Source organism: Dendronephthya gigantea, unplaced genomic scaffold (assembly GCF_004324835.1).
Source record: "Dendronephthya gigantea isolate DGI-Jeju-01 unplaced genomic scaffold, DenGig_1.0 000138F, whole genome shotgun sequence".
NCBI classification, from domain to species: Eukaryota; Metazoa; Cnidaria; class Anthozoa; order Malacalcyonacea; family Nephtheidae; genus Dendronephthya; species Dendronephthya gigantea.
This window is the reverse complement of record NW_021163148.1, coordinates 495,963-515,598: the sequence shown is the minus strand read 5'-3', so window position 1 is coordinate 515,598 and position 19,636 is coordinate 495,963. Positions and strand designations below refer to the sequence as shown.

The following is a 19,636-nucleotide window of genomic DNA, read 5'->3' as shown; positions in this document are numbered from 1 at the left end:
CAGAATAATTTTTACGTAGACAACTGTTTAAAATCGGTAGATGAACAGTATGCCGCTTGTGAGTTAACCGTTAAACTGCGTGAGGCTTGTGCCAAAGGAGGTTTCCGTCTTACAAAATTCACTAGCAATAACCGAGCCCTTCTAGCATCAATACCGGAAGAGGAACGTGCTAAAGAAGTTAAATGCCTAGATTTAACTCATGATACCCTCCCTATTCAACGAACACTAGGGGTTCTATGGTGTATCGAGTCGGATCAATTCCAGTTTCGGATAACATTGAGCACAAAACCATTAACACAAAGAGGTGTACTATCGGTAGTATCATCAGTATATGATCCTTTTGGGTTTGTGGCACCTTTCGTACTGTCAGCAAAAAAGATATTGCAAGATCTTTGTCGAGAGGATAAATTAGATTCGGAGTATTCGGAAAATCCTAACCGGAATTTTACATGATCACGATGAAAAGTTGGACGATGAGTCTTTTCATACAGTTTTATGCAAAGTTGAAGCTATCATAAATTCAAGACCAATTACCTTTTTTTCTAATGACGTGGACAATTTACAACCATTGTCTCCGAATAACTTATTAACTATGAAAAGCAGCATAATTTTGCCACCACCAGGAAACTTTCAAAGAGAAGATATCTACATGCGTCGTCGATGGAGAAGAGTACAATATCGCACAAATTTATTCAAAATCGACAAAAATGGGTAGGATGGAAACAGAATATCGCAATTGGAGATATCATGATGATTAAAAACGAAAACCAACCTAGAGGTTTGTGGTCGATGGGAAAAATAATAACAACGGAGCCTGATGATGAAGGTTTGGTCAGAAGTGCCACCGTAAAAACGCCAACATCAATTATTCGAAGACCAGTACATAAACTGGTAGTACTTTTGAAATAGAAGAACAACACAACGATAAATAATAAGGTTGTCTTTATTAAACCATAACTTCTAGTATAGTTTAAGGAGCCGGGTAATATTACCGCACGCATGAGCTATTGACGTCATATATTTAATTAATAAATATTAATTAACTAACCTCTGGTTCTGTATAAACAGTCATATCGAAACGTCTAACAGTCATATCTAAACCTCTAACAGTCATATCTAAACGTCTAACAGCTATATCTAAACGTCTAACGTCAAAGTGTCTAAAGTTATTGAAGCCATAGCAGTAAGTTATAATCTTCCTTTTGTGTGAATTGTATATATGTGTAAACGTATTAGACACACCTCTTGTATTTTATAGTTTTAACCGTATCGTGTACAAATAAAGATGTGAACGTGTATCGCGAGACGTGTATTAATCGTGGCCTGTAGTGCATCCTGCATCTACAGTAGTATTAGTGTTAGAGGTGATAAAGGTCATAGAGGCAGTGAAGGGAGTACTGAGAATGTTGAGGGAGATTCACTTGATGATGGTTATGATGATGATAATGATGTTGACATGACAGCTGTGAATGTTTTGTCGAGTGTTGATGACAAGGTCATGTGGAGTAATTTCAATTATTGGTTAAGTGGTCCAGATGGTGGAAGAAAGGATAAGAAATGTGCACAGCAATGTATCTGTCAAGTGGAGATGGTCATGGCTTATATCACCCCAGACACCCCATCAATATCAAGCCTGTTGAAGAAGGTGGTGTTGAGAGACAACTGGCTGACTACATTTGAGAAGGAGAGGAAACCTGGCACAGTGAAATCATATCTTGGGGCCCTCAACAACTTTTATGTCTTCCTCCGTGCCGAATGTAAGCACAAATTTAAATGGCTGGATGTCAGTGAGGCTCAACTGATCAGCCTCTCTGAGCAAGTAAAGATGTGGGCCAAATCTTCTCGGAAGATGGCCCAGGATCGGATCGTTTCTGGGAAAAGCGGCTCCCTAAAATATCGATATCCTAAAAACACCTGAATAAGTGAAACAGTTTGACACATCAGATGTTGCATGCAAGGCAGTAAAAATACTTGGCGAAATTGAGGTAGTCCCGGGTAAGTCCAATGTAGTCAAAGGCAGATTACACCATTGTGCGGGATTACCTTATGACACAAATCTGCATCAACAACGGCAGTAGATCTGGCCCCATTGCTAAACATGACGTTGGAGGAATTTAATAATGCAACAAAGCAAGATGATTGGATTGTTGTGCGTGTTAAGAAACACAAGACATTTACTACGCATGGACCAGTGCACCTTGTCTTGTCATCTTCACTTAGTAGATATGTCAAAATATTCATTGAACAATTTAGAAATGTTTTATCTGAAGTTACTTGTACACCTAAATCCACCGGTTTTTTAAGTTTTACGGGTGCAGCAATGGATTCTTTACAAGTTGGTGCCCAAATTGGATCATGTTGGGGCAAGGTGTTTGGGACGAAAGCTTCTGTGGGTGGGGCAACTGCCTTTAGATAGGCTGCAGTTTCTGCCGTCCATGAGTCAAATGAAGAGATGCAGGGTGATCTGGCCGACCTGATGGTCCACAACCAGGCAACATTAAAAAAAAAAGAAAGAAAAGTGAACATTAAAAGGGAAAACGATGAAGCGGAGCCAATGCCTAACAAACAGACTCTTGTGTCTGGAGATGTCATTTGCCATAGGCACAAGTGGTCGGTTGAGGAAGAAAATACTCTGCAGGCTATTTTTTGTAGGCACATTACTACCAAGAAAATTTCCATAGATGATGTCAGAAAGCTTGCAAAAGACCATCCAATATGCTTAGGAATATTGCTTCTTCAAAAGTCAGGGACAAAATCAGAACATATTTTAAAAACTCGTCAAGCAGCGATTTGCCTCTGCCACCAGAAGAAGAGGAGACTACAGCAGAGAAAATGAAATGTTTGGCGTACCAAATGCTACTAGTAAGTTTCTGTTTATATAATTTTGTCTGAGTAATTATGGCTTTGTAGTCTAGAATTTCATGTCATGTGCTTCTCTTTCATCCTTTTCAGTCGTTTATGCTTGACGCTCATAATGTGTATTAGCTTAAAATGTACATTCAGTCCACTTTTTCTAAAGTATTTATGACAAGTATTCAATGACAATATGATGAACTATGATGCAGCAGTCAAGCCTTGCTTGTTTCTCATTAACAATTAAGTTTTAGGCATATTTGGCAGCAGTATACTGCAATGCCAATAGCATCTTTTTCTGATATTGCTCAGTGTGTGCTTGCACGACTGCAAACATTCAAGGAAAAAGTAAAATGGCATTGCACCCTAGACAATCACATTGCATTATAATTAACATTCTATTGCAATCAATTGTATTTTGTGTAGAAATTAGTATAATTAATAATATGATTACTTTATTTGAAATTTCTTATTGACATATAGCTTGCAAAGAGATAGGCAATGAGGATAGGAAAGATGGACCCTCCAAGGACAATGAGAATGAAGAAAGCAGTGAAGATCGGATGTAGTTCCTCCATCGTCGCGTTCCAAAGGAGGACAAGATCGCTTGTTTAGTGATAAGGAAATGGTAGCGTTTAGAAAGTTATTTGCAGCAGTCATTGATTCGGACAAGCTAATCACCACCAAAGGTTGCTGTGTCGATGATGAAGGAAAATAAGCATTTGAAGCATCTGACAAAGAAACTAACCAACCAAAATATATATGACAAGCTGAGGACTGCGATTGCCAAGAGAGACAAAAACAGAAAAAAATAAATATGAACTAATGTATAGGTGACACATTTTTCTTTTAAAGTACCCATACCATGGTGGGCGGAATTTGAATTTATCAAAAGTTTAGAATATTTTAAGGAACTTTGCAATACATTTTGTTATTGAAAAATTTTTTGATGGATTTATTGGACGATTTCATGTCATGTTTGGAAACTTTAAAGGCTAATAAATCTATCAAAGCAAAATTTTTCAATAGGAAAATGTATTGCAAAGTTTTCTGAAATACCAACATTTGATCTATTCAAAATCTGCCACTATGTGGTAAAGGTACTTTAAGTAGCATGAGAATCGCAATATGTTTATCTGACTAGGATAGAGTTTCTACTGTACTGGTAAACAAAAAAAATATACTCAAAGTAAAAATCAATGCTAGACATAATCTACATTCTGTTTACAACAGCAAAACATCGTTTATTATGTCCTACGTAGAATGTCTGCATTTCAGGACCCATTGAGGGCTACCTGTAATTAGGCTCTATAGAATTGTCCCTAAAGGTAAAAACAATGTTTTCAACGTTTTATTTCCCATTAAATTTTTACAGTTTGTAATATATGTAATCAGGGGTATAATTAGTAGGGGTTAGGTGACAGGGGCATGATTGACAGGGTATATGATTAGGTGTAATACGAGACGTGCGATATAGAGAGCGACATGTATGTGAGCAGTGAGATATTAGGATAATAAAGTTCTGTTGTTAATACTGTGGTTGGTTTAGTAGCGTATAGTACAAGTTGATAATATAGAACAACACTTTATCATAACATGAATTTAAAATTTATTCCAACCACGTCGGCGTAGTGTTGCCGTCCTACATGCTGAAGGCCCCTATTGGGCCAGCACAGCACGTGTATATTGGAGATGCACTGCAATTTAATAAGTTAGATTATTAGATTCTGTCTGAAAATGACCTTGAAATAAACTAGAAAATTTACAGTCTCAACCCGTGTCTTGCTTGATTCATATTTTGACTCTCGAGATGTCCCGTTTATTCGGAATCTGTTTTTTACTAAGATATATCAAACAGAGGTATTTTTGAAAAGTTTAATTTTTAAGTTTAATTTTTGAAAAGGTTAATGAAAAGTTTATTACATGGGCATGGCATAAAGCATGTATTTATTTGCACTTTAAACAAACACAAAGGACAATAAACATAAACATTAGAGATCTTGTATAACGCATTTAATAAAAACAAAATATTGAATTATTTAGTTTACCTTAACTGTCTGGAGAAGTCTCATTAATTTCAAAAGCAATTAAATTCTCTCCTGAGCATTTATTTATGCTCTTTTCATTCAGAGTTTCTCTGTTTTTCACTTGTAATGGATCGCCAGTAACGCCAATCCATTACGAAGTTGTACTTTACTGGAGTTGTACAATTTTAAATAACAACCCCTTACACAACCCACAAACACAATATGTCCATCTCCGGAATTTGTTTTATTTTGTATCTCTAGCTCAAGTTGTCTGCTTGCCATGGTTATAGTACAAAGAATGAATTAAGAATGGAATTTGAAAAAGTTATAAAAATGTCAAAATAACATTTCATTATATTTATAGTTCAATAATGACTCCTAATGTACATGTCAAAAACCAGAAGGTTAGGGCAGCTTCAAGGCATTTCCCTTCATCCAAGAAATTGGTTTACAAGAAAAATACCATTTTGGTATCAGATAATGTCTGGCCTAGTGGAAAATTAGGTTTCTAAAATTGGATCAACACCTGTGCATGGGCTATAGGTTTACAAATTAATTTCAGTTTATGGTTTACATAGTCAAAATAACCTAAAATAAAATAAAATAAAATTACCTGGTCAATTCCTGCATACACCCAACAGCAATTTCGGTAAAATTGTTTAGTGCAGTATGATTATCATTAAAATGTTTGTAGCATACATATGCTTTGTTTTCTGAAACAATTTCACACAGAAAGTTAGAAAATACCTAGGTTACACAGGCAAGTTACGCTAGGGCACAGGCACTAGGGCACAGCCAAGTTACACTACGGCACATCCAGGTTACATTGGGGCCAGTGTGCCCTTGAGAGGTTACATTAGGGCACACACTAAGTTACACTGGGGCACCATTAAGTTACAGAAATTCCCAAACCATTTTTGGCCCTAATAACTAGGCTGACCATTGGTAAGGAAGGTCATATGTACCTTATCTAATCTTTTGGCAGATTATAATCGATAAACATTATTGAAAGGGTTAAAAAATTGTCACAATGGTGTCTCATAAAATTACATTGTGAGTTCAGTGACGTCAGTGATCGCAAAGCATAAAATATAGTTGTTTTTTTTCTTGCGGTCCAAAGTCATCTGTATGCCGTCTGTATGAGGCAGTACGGACTGCGCGAGATTTAAAAGCACAGAGTTAACGCTAAAATATTAATTTAGACGGCAAGAAAAAAAAAACTATTTACTAGTTTAGTCAGTCTGCATAGTCAGTCTCAAAAACGCTTTGAGACCTTAGTAAATAATGTATATATATTATGCTTCGCGATCACTGATGTAACTGAACTCACAACGTAACTGGACTATTTACTTATTATTTCAAAAATATTTATTGGGACTCCTGTGGTCTCATCGAACTGTTTGCACATCACCTTTGGTTGTCTAAAGCTTGTAGCAAAACAATATCTGGGGACTTAGAATACTTAAGAGATCGCCTTTTTGTGGAACACTTCTAAGAAAACATGCTTTCCAAATAACTCTTTTTCTTATCATCTTCATTCCACTCAAAAAGGACAATATTAAACTACAATTTTGCTACCAGCGGCTAGCACACTGCTAGGTTACACTGGGGCACAAGTACACACTAAGTTACCTAAGGGCACGTCAATATGTCAGTCAGTCATAGCTACCTTGATTTTCTTCTTTCTACCCTAGCCACACTAAAAGGTCTATCCCTTTCTCAAAATTCCTTCGTCTCCCCGCCTTTGCACTGAAGATGATGACTTCTGATCTAAATCTCTGGAGATGGGAACATTCTTTGTCGGGCGCGACTATCCCTCTTCTTATTGACACTACCTTATCCAAGTCTTCTGACATTTCCCGCTTAGACACCCTTAGAGACCCTGTCTCTACCACCCCTAGCATTAATTCTACCCCCTTAGTTCTAACACATCTTCCCTTTTGCTGTAAGAGATGTCATCCTTAGGAATTTTCACATCTTGCAGAATGCTCCCGAGACATCTTCCATTTTCACTTATAACCCCGTAGTAGTCTCTTTTCGGTACAACAAAAATATCCGGGACACATTGGTTGGTTCACAGCTCTTTACAGCAAAATTGTTCAGAGCCTAATGGCACATTCCCCTGTGGCATTGGCCAATGTAAAAACTGCACCATTTCACATGCCTCTTCTCCAACCTCATTTATTGCATCTCATGCAACAAGTGTGGTTGACTTTATATCAGTGAACTGGAAGATCTCTGAGGGTAAGGTTTGGTGAACACCGTAGGTCGGTCAACAACCATGATAACACCAAGCATGTTGCCAGACACTTTACCTCTGGTAATCATTGTTTCAAGGACATGAAAATTAGAGCCTTCTGTCGCATTTCTGGTACTAATGATAGCCGTAAAAGACAAGAAATGCTTCATGCCTTTGTACCATGTATTCATTCAGAGACATGTTCATGTGTGGGCAACAGGTTTTCAATGACTCTAATGGACTGAGTTTTTTTCTCTCTGAAGAGTGGTAAATTTTGTCGCCCAGTAATAACATATAAAAGAGGTTGAAACAAACAGTTTACATCACCTAGAATTTGGTGCAAATTAGTTGTAGTTAAAAGCTTGGGTGTCCCTTTGTTTATTAAAGCAGTATATGTAGTAAATTAAAAAGCACACATATCTCTGGGAGTTTTCATCAATTGGAATGAATGTGAAAATGGAATGAATGTTTGAAACATTTTGTACTTGATAAAGATGTGATAATACTGTCACAAATTGAAAACGAGGTGTATTTGGACACCAACAAAACGAGGTGTTTGTTTGTGTGTCTTTATTCATCTGATGAAAATACATATCAGGTGTTATAAGGTGTTGGAATTCTACTATTATACCAAAATGTTAATCTATTAAACAAGTACGATCATACTATAGGGACCAGGAACTGCGTAACCGAGTTTAATTTCTCAACTGCATTGTATTTATAACAATGGAGAGGACAATGTATTTCTAATCGTTTCTGTTTACTTATATATAGGCTGAATATTAATGATATGTGTATATTATTTGCTGCAAATATATCAAGAATTGCTTGTAACTTGCTTCAAAGGTCAAAAGTAAAAATTCTAACTCTGTCAATCGATGCGGAATAATGCTTAGAATAATTGTGCCAAGTTTCATTCCGATCAAACAAGTAATGATAGAGCCTTAGGGTTTTTTTAAAGAGCGTCGCCCTCTAACAACAACAAGAAGATTAGCAGCGGTTAGGGACCAGTTCCTGGTCCAAAAAGCTATTCCTAAATTGTTCCGTATTTATCCTTGGTCTTAAACTTGAACGATTCCTGAGGTGTGAAGATGATACTTTGTACTTGAGAAGGAGATTATGTAACAGATGGTTTTTGTCTCTACTACATTTAGTAAAAATAGGTACATAATGCGTACATGTGGGTAGCCTGTAAAACATTAGTAAATCAACTGATGCACTAAAATATTATTTTCTGGTCTTATGTTCTAATGCCATAGAAACGGAATAAACGTCTTATAGTTAGCTGGTTGAATACAGTTATAACGAAGTCGATTTATTATGCAATCTATATATTATAATATTTTATTGTGCTAAATACATTTTAGGACAGATCAAAACATATATAAAAGCATTTATACAAGAGATAGGAAATGAATTTTTTTTTAAGCAAAAAAGGTGAACAGAACAAAAAAGACAGTAAGGTTCCGGGATGGTGGCACACATAGTCTGTCATTAAAATGCAGTATTAGCTTATTGAGATCTGGTTTGAGTTTTTTTGATGTAGAGAGCTTCTTTGAGTTTGAGAGAGAACTGAGATTGTGCATGGTCTAGTACGCGGAAGCAGGATTCAGTGTATGCAGCTTTGCATTGTGGTGAATTGTGGAGATGTTTGTATACGTGCGAGTTCTTATCAGAGGTGGTGTGTTCCTTAATGTGTGTAATTAAATGACGAGTGGTTTCGCCAACATAACGGGCATTACATCCCGCACATGAAAATTCATATACTATGTATGATTGAAGGGTGGAAGGAATAGGGTCTTTAAAACAGAATAGGTTTTTGATTTTAAAAGAAGAATAAATGATTTTAGAAGTTGATATCAGTGCAGAAGCGTTTAATCAGGTTGTGTAGTTTCCACAACGAAACTGATGCATTAATATTTTTCAACTACCTAAACCGACAACATAAAAACATTAAGTTAACTATTGAGAAAGAACAGGACAACAAACTGCCTTTCTTAGACATACTCATCACCAAAGATGCGACTTCAAACACTTGGACGACTTCTATTTTTCGCAAAAAACCTACCCCGGGCTACTGTTGAATTTCTTAAGCTTCACTTCACTTAACTACAAGACGGGACTAATAAAAACGCTTATTGACCGTACACGCAAAATCAACAACGCATCTATTGGCTACCAATGTGACATTGACACATTAATTGACACACTCAAACGCAACTCCTCTCCTTCCCATTTTATCGACAATGTCATCAAACAATACAATGGCAAAACCGACCTACACACAACTATTAACTCTACTGATCAACCCAATCCAAGGCTACTAACGATGCGAACACCTACTATTTCAAACTGCCATACATCGGCTATCACTCACAGATCACACAACCTGATTAAACGCTTCTGCACTGATATCAACTTCAAAATAATTTATTCTTCTTTTAAAATAAAAAACCTATTCTGTTTTAAAGACCTTATTCCTTCCACCCTTTAATCATACATAGTTTATGATGAATTTTCATGTGCGGGATGTAATGCCCGTTATGTTAGCGAAACCACTTGGTATTTAATTACACGCATTAAGGAACACACCACCTCTGATAAGAACCCGCACGTATACAAGCATCTCCACAATTCACCACAATGCAAAGCTGCATACATTGAATCCTGCTTCCGCAAACTAGACCATACACAATCTCAGTTCTCTCTCAAACTCAAAGAAGCTCTCTACATCAAAAAACTCTAACCAGATCTCAATAAGCAAATACAGCATTTTAATACCATTTTCCACTTGTAAATATACTTGACCCTATTTTGTAAATATAAAAACCCACTTTTGTAAATAATAATTGACACATGTGTAATGTTTTAATTAACATATTAGCAAAAACTTAATATTCAAATAAACCCGCAAAGGACTGCTGGGTATATAAACTCTTGTAAATAATATTCGATATCCTTTTCTTGTATATCTGTGGCTAGGATTTACTTTTAATAAACATTCTTATATAAGAAGAATCTCACAAATGGCAACGAAGATGGGATCTAAATTCTAGCACAGTTCAGTTTAAGATTTAACAGTTATTTGCCAGAAAAATCTGTGCAATGACGATGTTGGTAAACCTACCGAATTTTCCCGAGTTTGAATTGCAACCGAAAGAAACTGCACCTACACGTTTTGAGAAGTACATCAAGGGGTTAAAGAACATGTTCAGGCTATGAATATCACCAAGATTTGCAGCAGAAAGCCATGTTGTTGCATTATGTGGGAGAGGAAACCTGTGACATTGTCGAAACGTTGAACATCCCAGAGCCAACCGGCGAAGAAAGTGTCTTTGAGGTTTGTGTTAAAGTGATTTCAGATCCTTTTGAACCGCAAAAGTGCATCAGGTGAGAGCATTACTGAATTTTATACTCGTCTACAGTTGCTTGCGCGAAAGTGTGAATTTTTCGACGCGAACATTGAAATAAAACACCAAATCATCCAAGGTACTTCATCACTTAGGCTGAGGAGAAAAGCAATTGAACAAAGTCTTACTCTAGAGAATTTGCTTAAAACCGCTCGAGCTATGGAAACTGCAAACGAACAAACCAGTGAAATTGATAGACAACACTCAAATGTGGTAGGGAGGTCTAAGAAAGAGTTCCCTTCAAAAAAAGAAAGGTTTTCATAAGCCAAAATCATGTGGATTGTGTGGTGGTATTTACCCACATTGTGCAAAATGCCCTGCACAAGGCAAGATTTATCATAAGTGTGGCAAAAAGAATCACTTTTCAAAAGTTTGTCGCAGTAAATATAACTGTCTGAAACCACCTACAAATAAAGAGCATGCCGAATCATTGACCTCAGAAAGTCGTCAAAAGGAAGTGAGTGGTCTTGGAAAGTTTGACAGCGATAATAGTGAAGAATATACATTTACTATCAGTGAACAGTCAAGTTATCTAGTTGAGCCTATGTTTGAAGTACAAATTGGGAACACACCGATTAGTATAATAGCCGACTCGGGGGCAACAGTAAACATAATGAGTGAGCCAGATTTTAACTGTTTAAAACCAAAACCCCAACTCAGGGATACGAAAACCAGAGTATACCCGTATATGAGCGAAAAGCCATTAGACCTGTACGGTCGGTTTGAAGCGAGGGTCTCTATTAATTCTTTGTTCATCATATGAAGTGTTTTACGTAGCAAAGGGTCCTTCAAGTTCAATTTTAAGCTGGTCAGCTTCTCAAAAGCTGAATCTCATTAAAGCTGTTAATGTTGTTGACCAACCAGATCTAAGTTTTCCACCAAATGCTCCTGAGTTCATCAAAGAGTTTCCACGCCTTACCAGTGGGATGGGTAGTTATCAAGGCAAACCTGTACGTATTCATGGTGACGAATCTATCAAACCCGTAGCAGCACCGCATCGCCGAATCCCGTTTCATGTCCGGAAACAAGTAGAACAGAAGCTGGAGCAACTAGAGAAAGAAGGCATTGTGGAACGTGCCGAAGGCCCCACCTCATGGGTCTCACCGATAGTAGTGGTACCGAAACCCTATAAACCCAATGAAATTAGAATTTGTGTTGACATGCGTGCGCTAAATAAAGCCATCATCCGAGAAAGGCATGTTATTCCAACTAATGATGATGTTGTACATGATCTGAATGGCTGTAAAGTATTCAGTAAAATCGATTTGAATCAAGGCTACCCATCAGATTCCTCTTCACCTCGATTCTAGACCATTGACCACATTTTCCACGCATATAGGATTGTTTAGGTACAAGCGTCTAAATTTTGGAATCTCCTGCGCAGCCGACATATTCCAGAAGAAGGTTAGTGATGCAATCTGTGGTATACCGTGTGAGAAGAACATCACTGATGACATTTACTTACGTTGGTGGCATCGATATTGAAGACCATGATCAACATCTAAAGCAGTTGTTTCGGAAACTTCAGGACAGTGGGTTGACCATTAATCTACCAAAGTGTCAGTTCCACGTTCCCACTATGCTCTTCTTTGGTTATGTGTTTTCAGAGAAGGGGATGTCACCTAAGAAAGTCGAGGCTCTCCAGCTTGTTGCTCCTCCAACAAATGCGTCAGAAGTGCGCAGTTTGCTCAGTTCTGCGGTGTTCTGCTCAAGATTCATCAAAGACTTCGCTGTGATTACGAGACCTCTTCGTCAGCTCACATGTTCGAGAATAAAGTGGCGGTGGACAGGAAAGGAACAGTCATTGTTTGAGTCCTTGAAAGCAGCGTTGTCCGAAAAGACTACCCTTGGATACTTTGATCCTGAGAAATCTCTGTCTATATTTGTTGATGGTAGTCCGATTGGTCTTGGTGCCGTCCTGACCAAGGAAGACTCATCATCGCCAAGAGAAGTTTCCCATTGTACTATGCAAGTTGTCCAAGATATCCCCAAATTGATCGTGAAGCCTTGGCAATCTATTGGGCGGTTAAGCGATTTCATTTGTTTGTTTATGGGACAGACTTCATAGTCTTCACCGACCACAAGCCACTCATATCGTTGTTCAATAATCCATCATCCAAGCCATCGTACCGAATCGAGCGTTGGCTGTTGGATTTGCAGCAGTATCGTTTCACAGTAGAGTATCGTCCTGGTGCTGAGAATCCCGCTGATGATTATGCTTCAAGGTACCCCATTTGGGGATCCAGAATCTCGTAAGTACGAAGATGAAGTTGAAGAGCATATTGCCTATGTGGCAAAGAATGCTGTGTTAAAAGCAGTGACGTTATCCGAAATAGAGTCAGCAGTTGCAGGCGATCCAACGCTTCAAGCTGTTATGGTGGCAGTTAGGTCGTGTTCTTGGCATAAAACTTCATCGAACATATCCTTATCAGAGCTTTCCCGCTACGAAAAGATCAAAGAACAAGGCAGATCGTATTGTGGTACCGGCAGCTCTGCAGAAATGGATTGTAGATATTGCTCACGAAGGACATCTTGAGATAGTGAAGCCAAAAGCTCTGTTGCGAGAGAAAGTGTGGTTTCCATGCATGGACAAAATGGTGGAAACGAAGATAAAAGCTTGTTTACCATGTCAGGTTGTAACACCCATATACGCCAGGGTCGGCGTTAGATCATATCGAACTAACGTACATGACGTCATAAATTTTGCAATAACGGAAGTATAATAACAGAAGTCTTACATGAAGTCTTTCTAGAGCTGGTTCATAAAAATGATAAAATAAAAATGGCCATGAATGATGATACATTTATACATTTATAAATGTACACGAAAGTGTAAATGTCTGTTACCCTCATACCCAGTATAGGAGTGATCATATACTTATGTAATAGTATCTCTGGCTTTACCTTAATTACGGTTAGGGTTAGGGTTATTGAAAATTTTATGACGTCGTGTACGTGTTAGTTCTATGTGATCTAACGCCGACCCTACGCCAGGGAGCCGTTAAAAATGTCTGTATTGCCTGACAACCTGTTTGACCAAGTAAGCGTAGACTTTGCCTCGATAAGTGGAGAAACCGTTTTATTACTGATTGACAACTACTCAAAGTTTCCGTTTGTTGAACCTGTGTCATCAACTGCTGCAAGTGCTGTAATACCCAAGCTGGACCAGATATTTGCAACATTTGGAACACCCCTGTTGTACAAACAGATAACGGACCGCCATTTAATGGTAACGAGTTTGCCAAGTTTGCTCAGGCTCTTGGTTTTAAGCATCGTAAAGTGACCCTGTTGTGGCCTCGAGCCAATGGTGAGGTAGAAAAGTTTGTTAAAACCATAAAGAAATATGTTAAAGCCACTAAGACAGAAGGAAAGAATGGGAGAAAAGAGTTGCAAGCATTTCTACGCAGTTATAGAACAGCTCCACATGCAACCACTGGTGTGGCTCCTAGTGTAATGTTGATGAGGCGTTTTGTCCGCAGCAAAATTCCACAAATTGACAGAGCTGACCCAGTATCAGAAATTATTCGTAAGCGTGATTCATTCCAGAAAGAGAAGATGAAGTTGTATACTGATAATAAGTGTTATGTGAAGCCAAGTAATATCTTCGTTGGTGATTCAGTATTAGTAAAACGGCCTTTTCCCATGAATAAAGGAGCCAGTGTTTACGATCCCAATCCAATGACAGTGGTTGGAGCGAAAGGTAACATGATCACTGCTAAAAACTCGGATACCACTGTCACAAGAAATTCGTCATTCTTCAAGAAGTTACCTTCAGACGTATCAAGCGATCACCAGGAGGATGATTCATTCTTTATTCCACCAGTCCAAGAATATCCCGAACAGACCCGAAATGAAACTCCGTTAAAATCACCAAATAAAGATGTTATTCCACTCGAAAACCTTCCGGTGAAGGAACTTAATACTCCATCTACAGCTCCTCCTGGCAATGAGAATACAAAACCACCGCAACCGGGAGAACCCAGTGAGATTCCTCTCAGTGATTCTGTTCCTGGACCACAACGTTGAGGAGATCAACGAGGATAAGAATCCTAAGGGAAATGTTTAACTTATAATAATTATAGAACTTAGAAAGAATTGAGATAAAATATGAATACTTATTAAATAATCTTATTATGGATTTTAAGTTAATTGCCATTGATAAAATGAAAAAAAAAGTAGTTGTTTAGCGATATTGGACTTACTTTAGGTTATGGACACTATAACTAGGAGGAAGGAGATGTAATGTTTTAATTAACATATTAGCAAAAACTTAATATTCAAATAAGCCCGCAAAGGACTGCTGGGTATATAAACTCTTGTAAATAATATTCAATATCCTTTTCTTGTATATCTGTGGCTAGGATTTACTTTTAATAAACATTCTTATATAAGAAGAATCTCACAACATGTATTTGTTATTGTAATCTAATATTTGTATCATATGTCACTTTATTGTATCACACATCCTGCTGTAAATATTCTTAGCTCACTTCGTACTGAAGATGGCTTAGTGTAAACCAAAACATTGTCGTTTACACCATAAACAATGATGACACTGTTTCTGATCTAGTAGACCCTTCCTAACGATTGACAAAATTGTAGAATCGTCTGCATATTTAAATAATGATGTACAGCAATTTTTGACCAAGCGCAGACCTCAAACGTTTTTTCACATGTCAAACATGACGTTTAAGAAATTGAACGGAAGTAACTAGGTGCAAAATTCCAACTGACAATGAGTGTAACTTTTGCCTTTTGATGGCCAATGACAGAAATATACATTTCCAGTTTCAACTTTCAAGGTTCACACTTAATAAATTCTAAATACTTGTAAAGATGGTGACAATGAGCTGCTACACTACATGTGAATGAATGTGAATAAATTTGGTCATTCATAAGATTTTTGTCAATATATTATTGGGCAAATAATTGCAGCTGGAGGCAATAGTTCTACAGGCTATATACCTGTGGGTGGATGTCAGCTGGCAGAAAAATTGACTATCTCTGCATCTACCCTAAACGAGATTTGGAAAGATTTTGCGACAAATTTTCTGTGTCTCCTTACCGAACTGGCGGACCTTTTACATAAAAAATTTATACGCAAGTTATAAATTTGCGGTTAATAAAGTAATATGTTCTAGAAGGTCCTATTTCATCCTACATATGGACCATCTCTGGTCTAGCTGTCATAGTTACCGCATGCACTAATTTTAGCCTGGGCAATGTCAAGGCCCCAATAGAACAAGGCAGTCTTTACCGGCCATGTTAATAGTTATAAAGTCCAAAATCGGACCGAACTTTTGCCTGCTCCCCATGCATGCATAGGTCATTCGCAAGACCTCAGCCAATGGGTCCACAACGCCGGTCAAATATTTAAAGGTCTTTTATCTAAAGGCAGCAATACTTATATCTGCATTTCAAAAGTAATTACAATAACCAAAAACTACAAAAATAAACCACACGCACCTCCCCACAGCGAAGGACCGCTGCAGTGGGCACCCGCATGCAAATATACTAATAGTTATGTTCATTGATATGCTATCTGTAAATAGTCTATCAATATTCTTCTTGTAACTTGTAATGAATTGCAGTCCTTCTGGACAACACCTCACCATGTAAAGTGCATTTGTACAGGTCATTTCGGTCGAAAACGCAACCTGATGACCTGACCCAGAGACTTGATGGGTCAGTCAGACAATATTTCAGTCGAACTGACTGACCTGAACAGGGGTCCGCCTGTTCTCCTGTTATCTAGAGGTCCACCTGTTCCTCTAGAAAAACCTATAGTTTTTGCATGCTCTGTCAGGTTTTGAGTGCCCTTACTGTCTCAGTATAACTAATGGTGGTCCTTAGATCATCAGGTCTCAACTCACTGAACAACATGCACAGAGCTGGCTCACACCATCTGCAACTTAGAGGTCCTCCTGTTCCTCAAGGAAAAACTTAGGTTAATTCGAGCCTCTAGACCTTTTTTTCAAGCTTCCTGCCGAAATTATATGCCACAAAAATGTCTCATTGTGTTGTTGCTTTGCTAAGTTGCCAGACGTTCAAAATCCTTATAAAGAATCTCAACATATAAACTACATTAAATCAAAATTAACCAACAATGATTTAGAATTAATTAAAGTTCTAAAGAATGAAAAGCTGTCAATACCACGTTGATTTCTGCAATAAGCAGGGGTATCAAAAACTGAATGCCATCTGGTCGTCAATACTCTCGAAAGAAACTGATGAAGTTAGCTTGCAAACGGTTCACATATGACAATACGTTGTATACTCAACTTTTTATAGATTATCTGAGAGCTAAAAGTCCACTGAAAAAGTCCACAGTAATGTACACAATACAAAAAGGTGTGATGAGGGAATATTTGAAGATGTGGACCTTTTAACCTTCTCAATGAATCCTCGTTGTAGCTGTTCATTGATGAGTTAGCTTAGGTTTTCAACATCTTGGGATCTTTGGCTAATCTCCATACAGTGGAGCGGGTTCTTCCTTATGCTACTGCTTTTTGAACAAACCTTTTCTTCGTGTTTTGTTGTTTCATTTGATTTTCGTGTTGTATCTTGCCAGAATTACCTGTAGTCTTCCAACATTGGTTTCATTCATCCCCTTTTTCATGAGGTCTTGGGCTTATTTCCAAATCTTTGCTGCTTGTGCACATTGAGCGCTACATTTGACTTTGCACGCTACGTTTTGACTTTGCGCATTTTAGATCATCTATCATTTTAGGTCATCTATCCTGGTCACAGCACCAATTGCCTGTCTTTAAAATTTGGTGCACATTTTCCATGGCTGAAGCATATACTTGATCGACCTTAACCTGTGGCAACTTGACTTTCACATTCAATTATTTTTCCTTGAGATACAGTGAGCATACATTTGGGTTATCACTGTTAGTCATGAATATTTTCAAGGCAGTTATCATTCGGCATCCTAAAGTTGTCACACCCATAACCCCATCAAACTCTCACCCCTTTTAGACACATGCATTTATTGTACACCTTAGATAAAAAAAATGTAATTTAAAAGTGCATAAGTTATAGCTACTGAAATGAACGAACTTGATACTGAATACAGCATGTTTTTGCAATTGAATAATTGTTTTTAGGTTTTCTATGGAGCAGTTAGCCCAGACTGTAGCACCACCATACATCATGACTTGCTTAAACATGGTGTTGTAGTACAGTTTACGTTGGTCTAAAGGAAGAAATTGTTTAATTTTCCAGAGAACACCCAGTCGTTGCCTCAGTTTTACGGTGGCTCACAAAGGACAACACACAAAATATAAGAATAACATATACAAAATGTTATTACATACACACAAAATATATATCCATGCACACAAAGTATATAAACAAAAAGACGAAATATTTAAAACACACAAAATAAAAATGCACATACAAAATAAAAATTCACACAAAATAAAAATACACACTCAAAATAAGAATACGACGGAATTGCAGGCGCATGTTGACCTTCTCAATGACCTGAGTTTACCGTTATTTTTTTATACAGTATTTTACATGCTTACTTCACAACATAAATTCTCATGTATTGTCCGGCTTGTGGTAAAGAGTTTGTATCCTCTGAAACAGATACGTATTGTGGGAATTGTTTATCCGAAAAGGAAGGTTTAAATTTGATTGTGAATTACTTTAATCGTGGTTACCCATATGAGGCAATCGTTGGGTTACTTCGGTCTGCTGGAATCCACAGGTGTGTCAGAACACTAAAGCGCCGATTGAGATTGCTTGGGTTGAGATGCAAAGGGCATGCTATAGACGAGAACTATTTAAGAAGTATTGTTGCAGAAGAAATTCAAGGCCCCAGTCAATCTGGATATAGAAGCATTAGGCACACGCTTTGGCTTCGACACGTCAGTCGCCATGTTGTAGCAAAAATTGTAAAAGAAATTGACCTGGATGGTGTAGAAGAGCGAAAACGAAGGCAATTACACTGGAGACTTTATCAAAGCGCTGGAGCAAATGCGTGTTGGCATATCGATGGTAAGTTGCATAACAAAGCAAATTTACAAACATTTGAACAAGCTAAATGCAGTTGTGATTTTCCCGCCAGTATCATAGCCATTGTAGGCTAGTAGCCCAGAAATCTGACTCAGTCCTCGAGTACATTGTTTACGCACATGGTCACTGTACTTATTACTATAATATATATTGATATATATATATATGAAGAGTAAGCTAAATTTAATAAATATACTATTCATATTGAATAGCATACATATTAGCAATTAGTAAATAGTTCACCCCACTCACCAATAACAACCTAGGGAAAACATAATATATGGATAAAGCCGTCCATTTTTGTGGTATTTTACTCTGTCTAATGATGCCACGTGATAACTTTTGCAAAATTTAAACATTGCCTAATTAAACAATGTGGTTTTCAGGATATGATAAATTAAAGCCAATATGGCTTCTCTATTCATGGTGGTGTTTGTGGGTACAGCAGGCGGATACTGTGGCTTGAGGTTCTCCGTTCAAACAAGAACCCTCATGTCATTGCTGAGATATTTTTAAATGTTGTGAAAGAAGTAAATGGATGCCCTATGCGTGTCTGATCAGATTGTGGTACCAAGAATGTACACCTTGCTGGCATTCAATGTTACTTGAGAAGTGATGGTACCGATGAATGAGCAGGGGAGAAAGCACATATTTATGGCTCATTCACATAAAACCAACGAATGGAGGCTTGGTGGTCTTATCTTCGTGGTCTTGGTGGTCTTATGGTCCTATCATAACAGATCAGGCTGGTGAATAGATTTTTTTCAGGACATGGCTCAGCGTGGTATCTTGGAAATTGGCAATATAAAACATATGGAGGCCCTGTGGTATTCTTTCAACAAAGTGTTACAAGCAGATCTGCAAAAGGTAAAGGATCATTGGAACAGCCACTACATCAGGCGATCACAGCATGACACTGTTTCTGGAATCCCTGATATCCTGTACTTCCTCCCGGAATATTATGGTGGAACAAATTGCCTAATGCCTGTATGTGAAGTCAAGCTATCTGACGTGGGAGAGAGTATTAACCAAGATATTGGTGAGGACATGTATAAAGAGTATTTTGACTATGTTCTGGAAAC

At 37.7% G+C, this 19,636-nt stretch overlaps 1 protein-coding gene across 1 annotated transcript; it reads left to right on the top strand.

The window, feature by feature from the left end:
• The first annotated feature begins 13,536 nt into the window (after positions 1–13,536).
• Positions 13,537–14,555, top strand: LOC114536535. The gene is made up of 2 exons (XM_028557877.1): positions 13,537–13,569; positions 13,674–14,555. Exons 1-2 carry the CDS (start codon positions 13,537–13,539, stop codon positions 14,553–14,555), a joined length of 915 nt encoding a protein of 304 aa, XP_028413678.1.
• Positions 14,556–19,636: the final 5,081 nt, after the last annotated feature.

Excerpts from the sequence above, each read along its gene's own strand:
- LOC114536535 (XM_028557877.1), top strand. The coding sequence starts at position 13,537 with ATGTCTGTATTGCCTGACAACCTGTTTGACCAA. Across the intron at positions 13,570-13,673 it reads CTGACAACCTGTTTGACCAA|TGCTGTAATACCCAAGCTGG; the intron begins GTAAGCGTAGAC and ends AACTGCTGCAAG.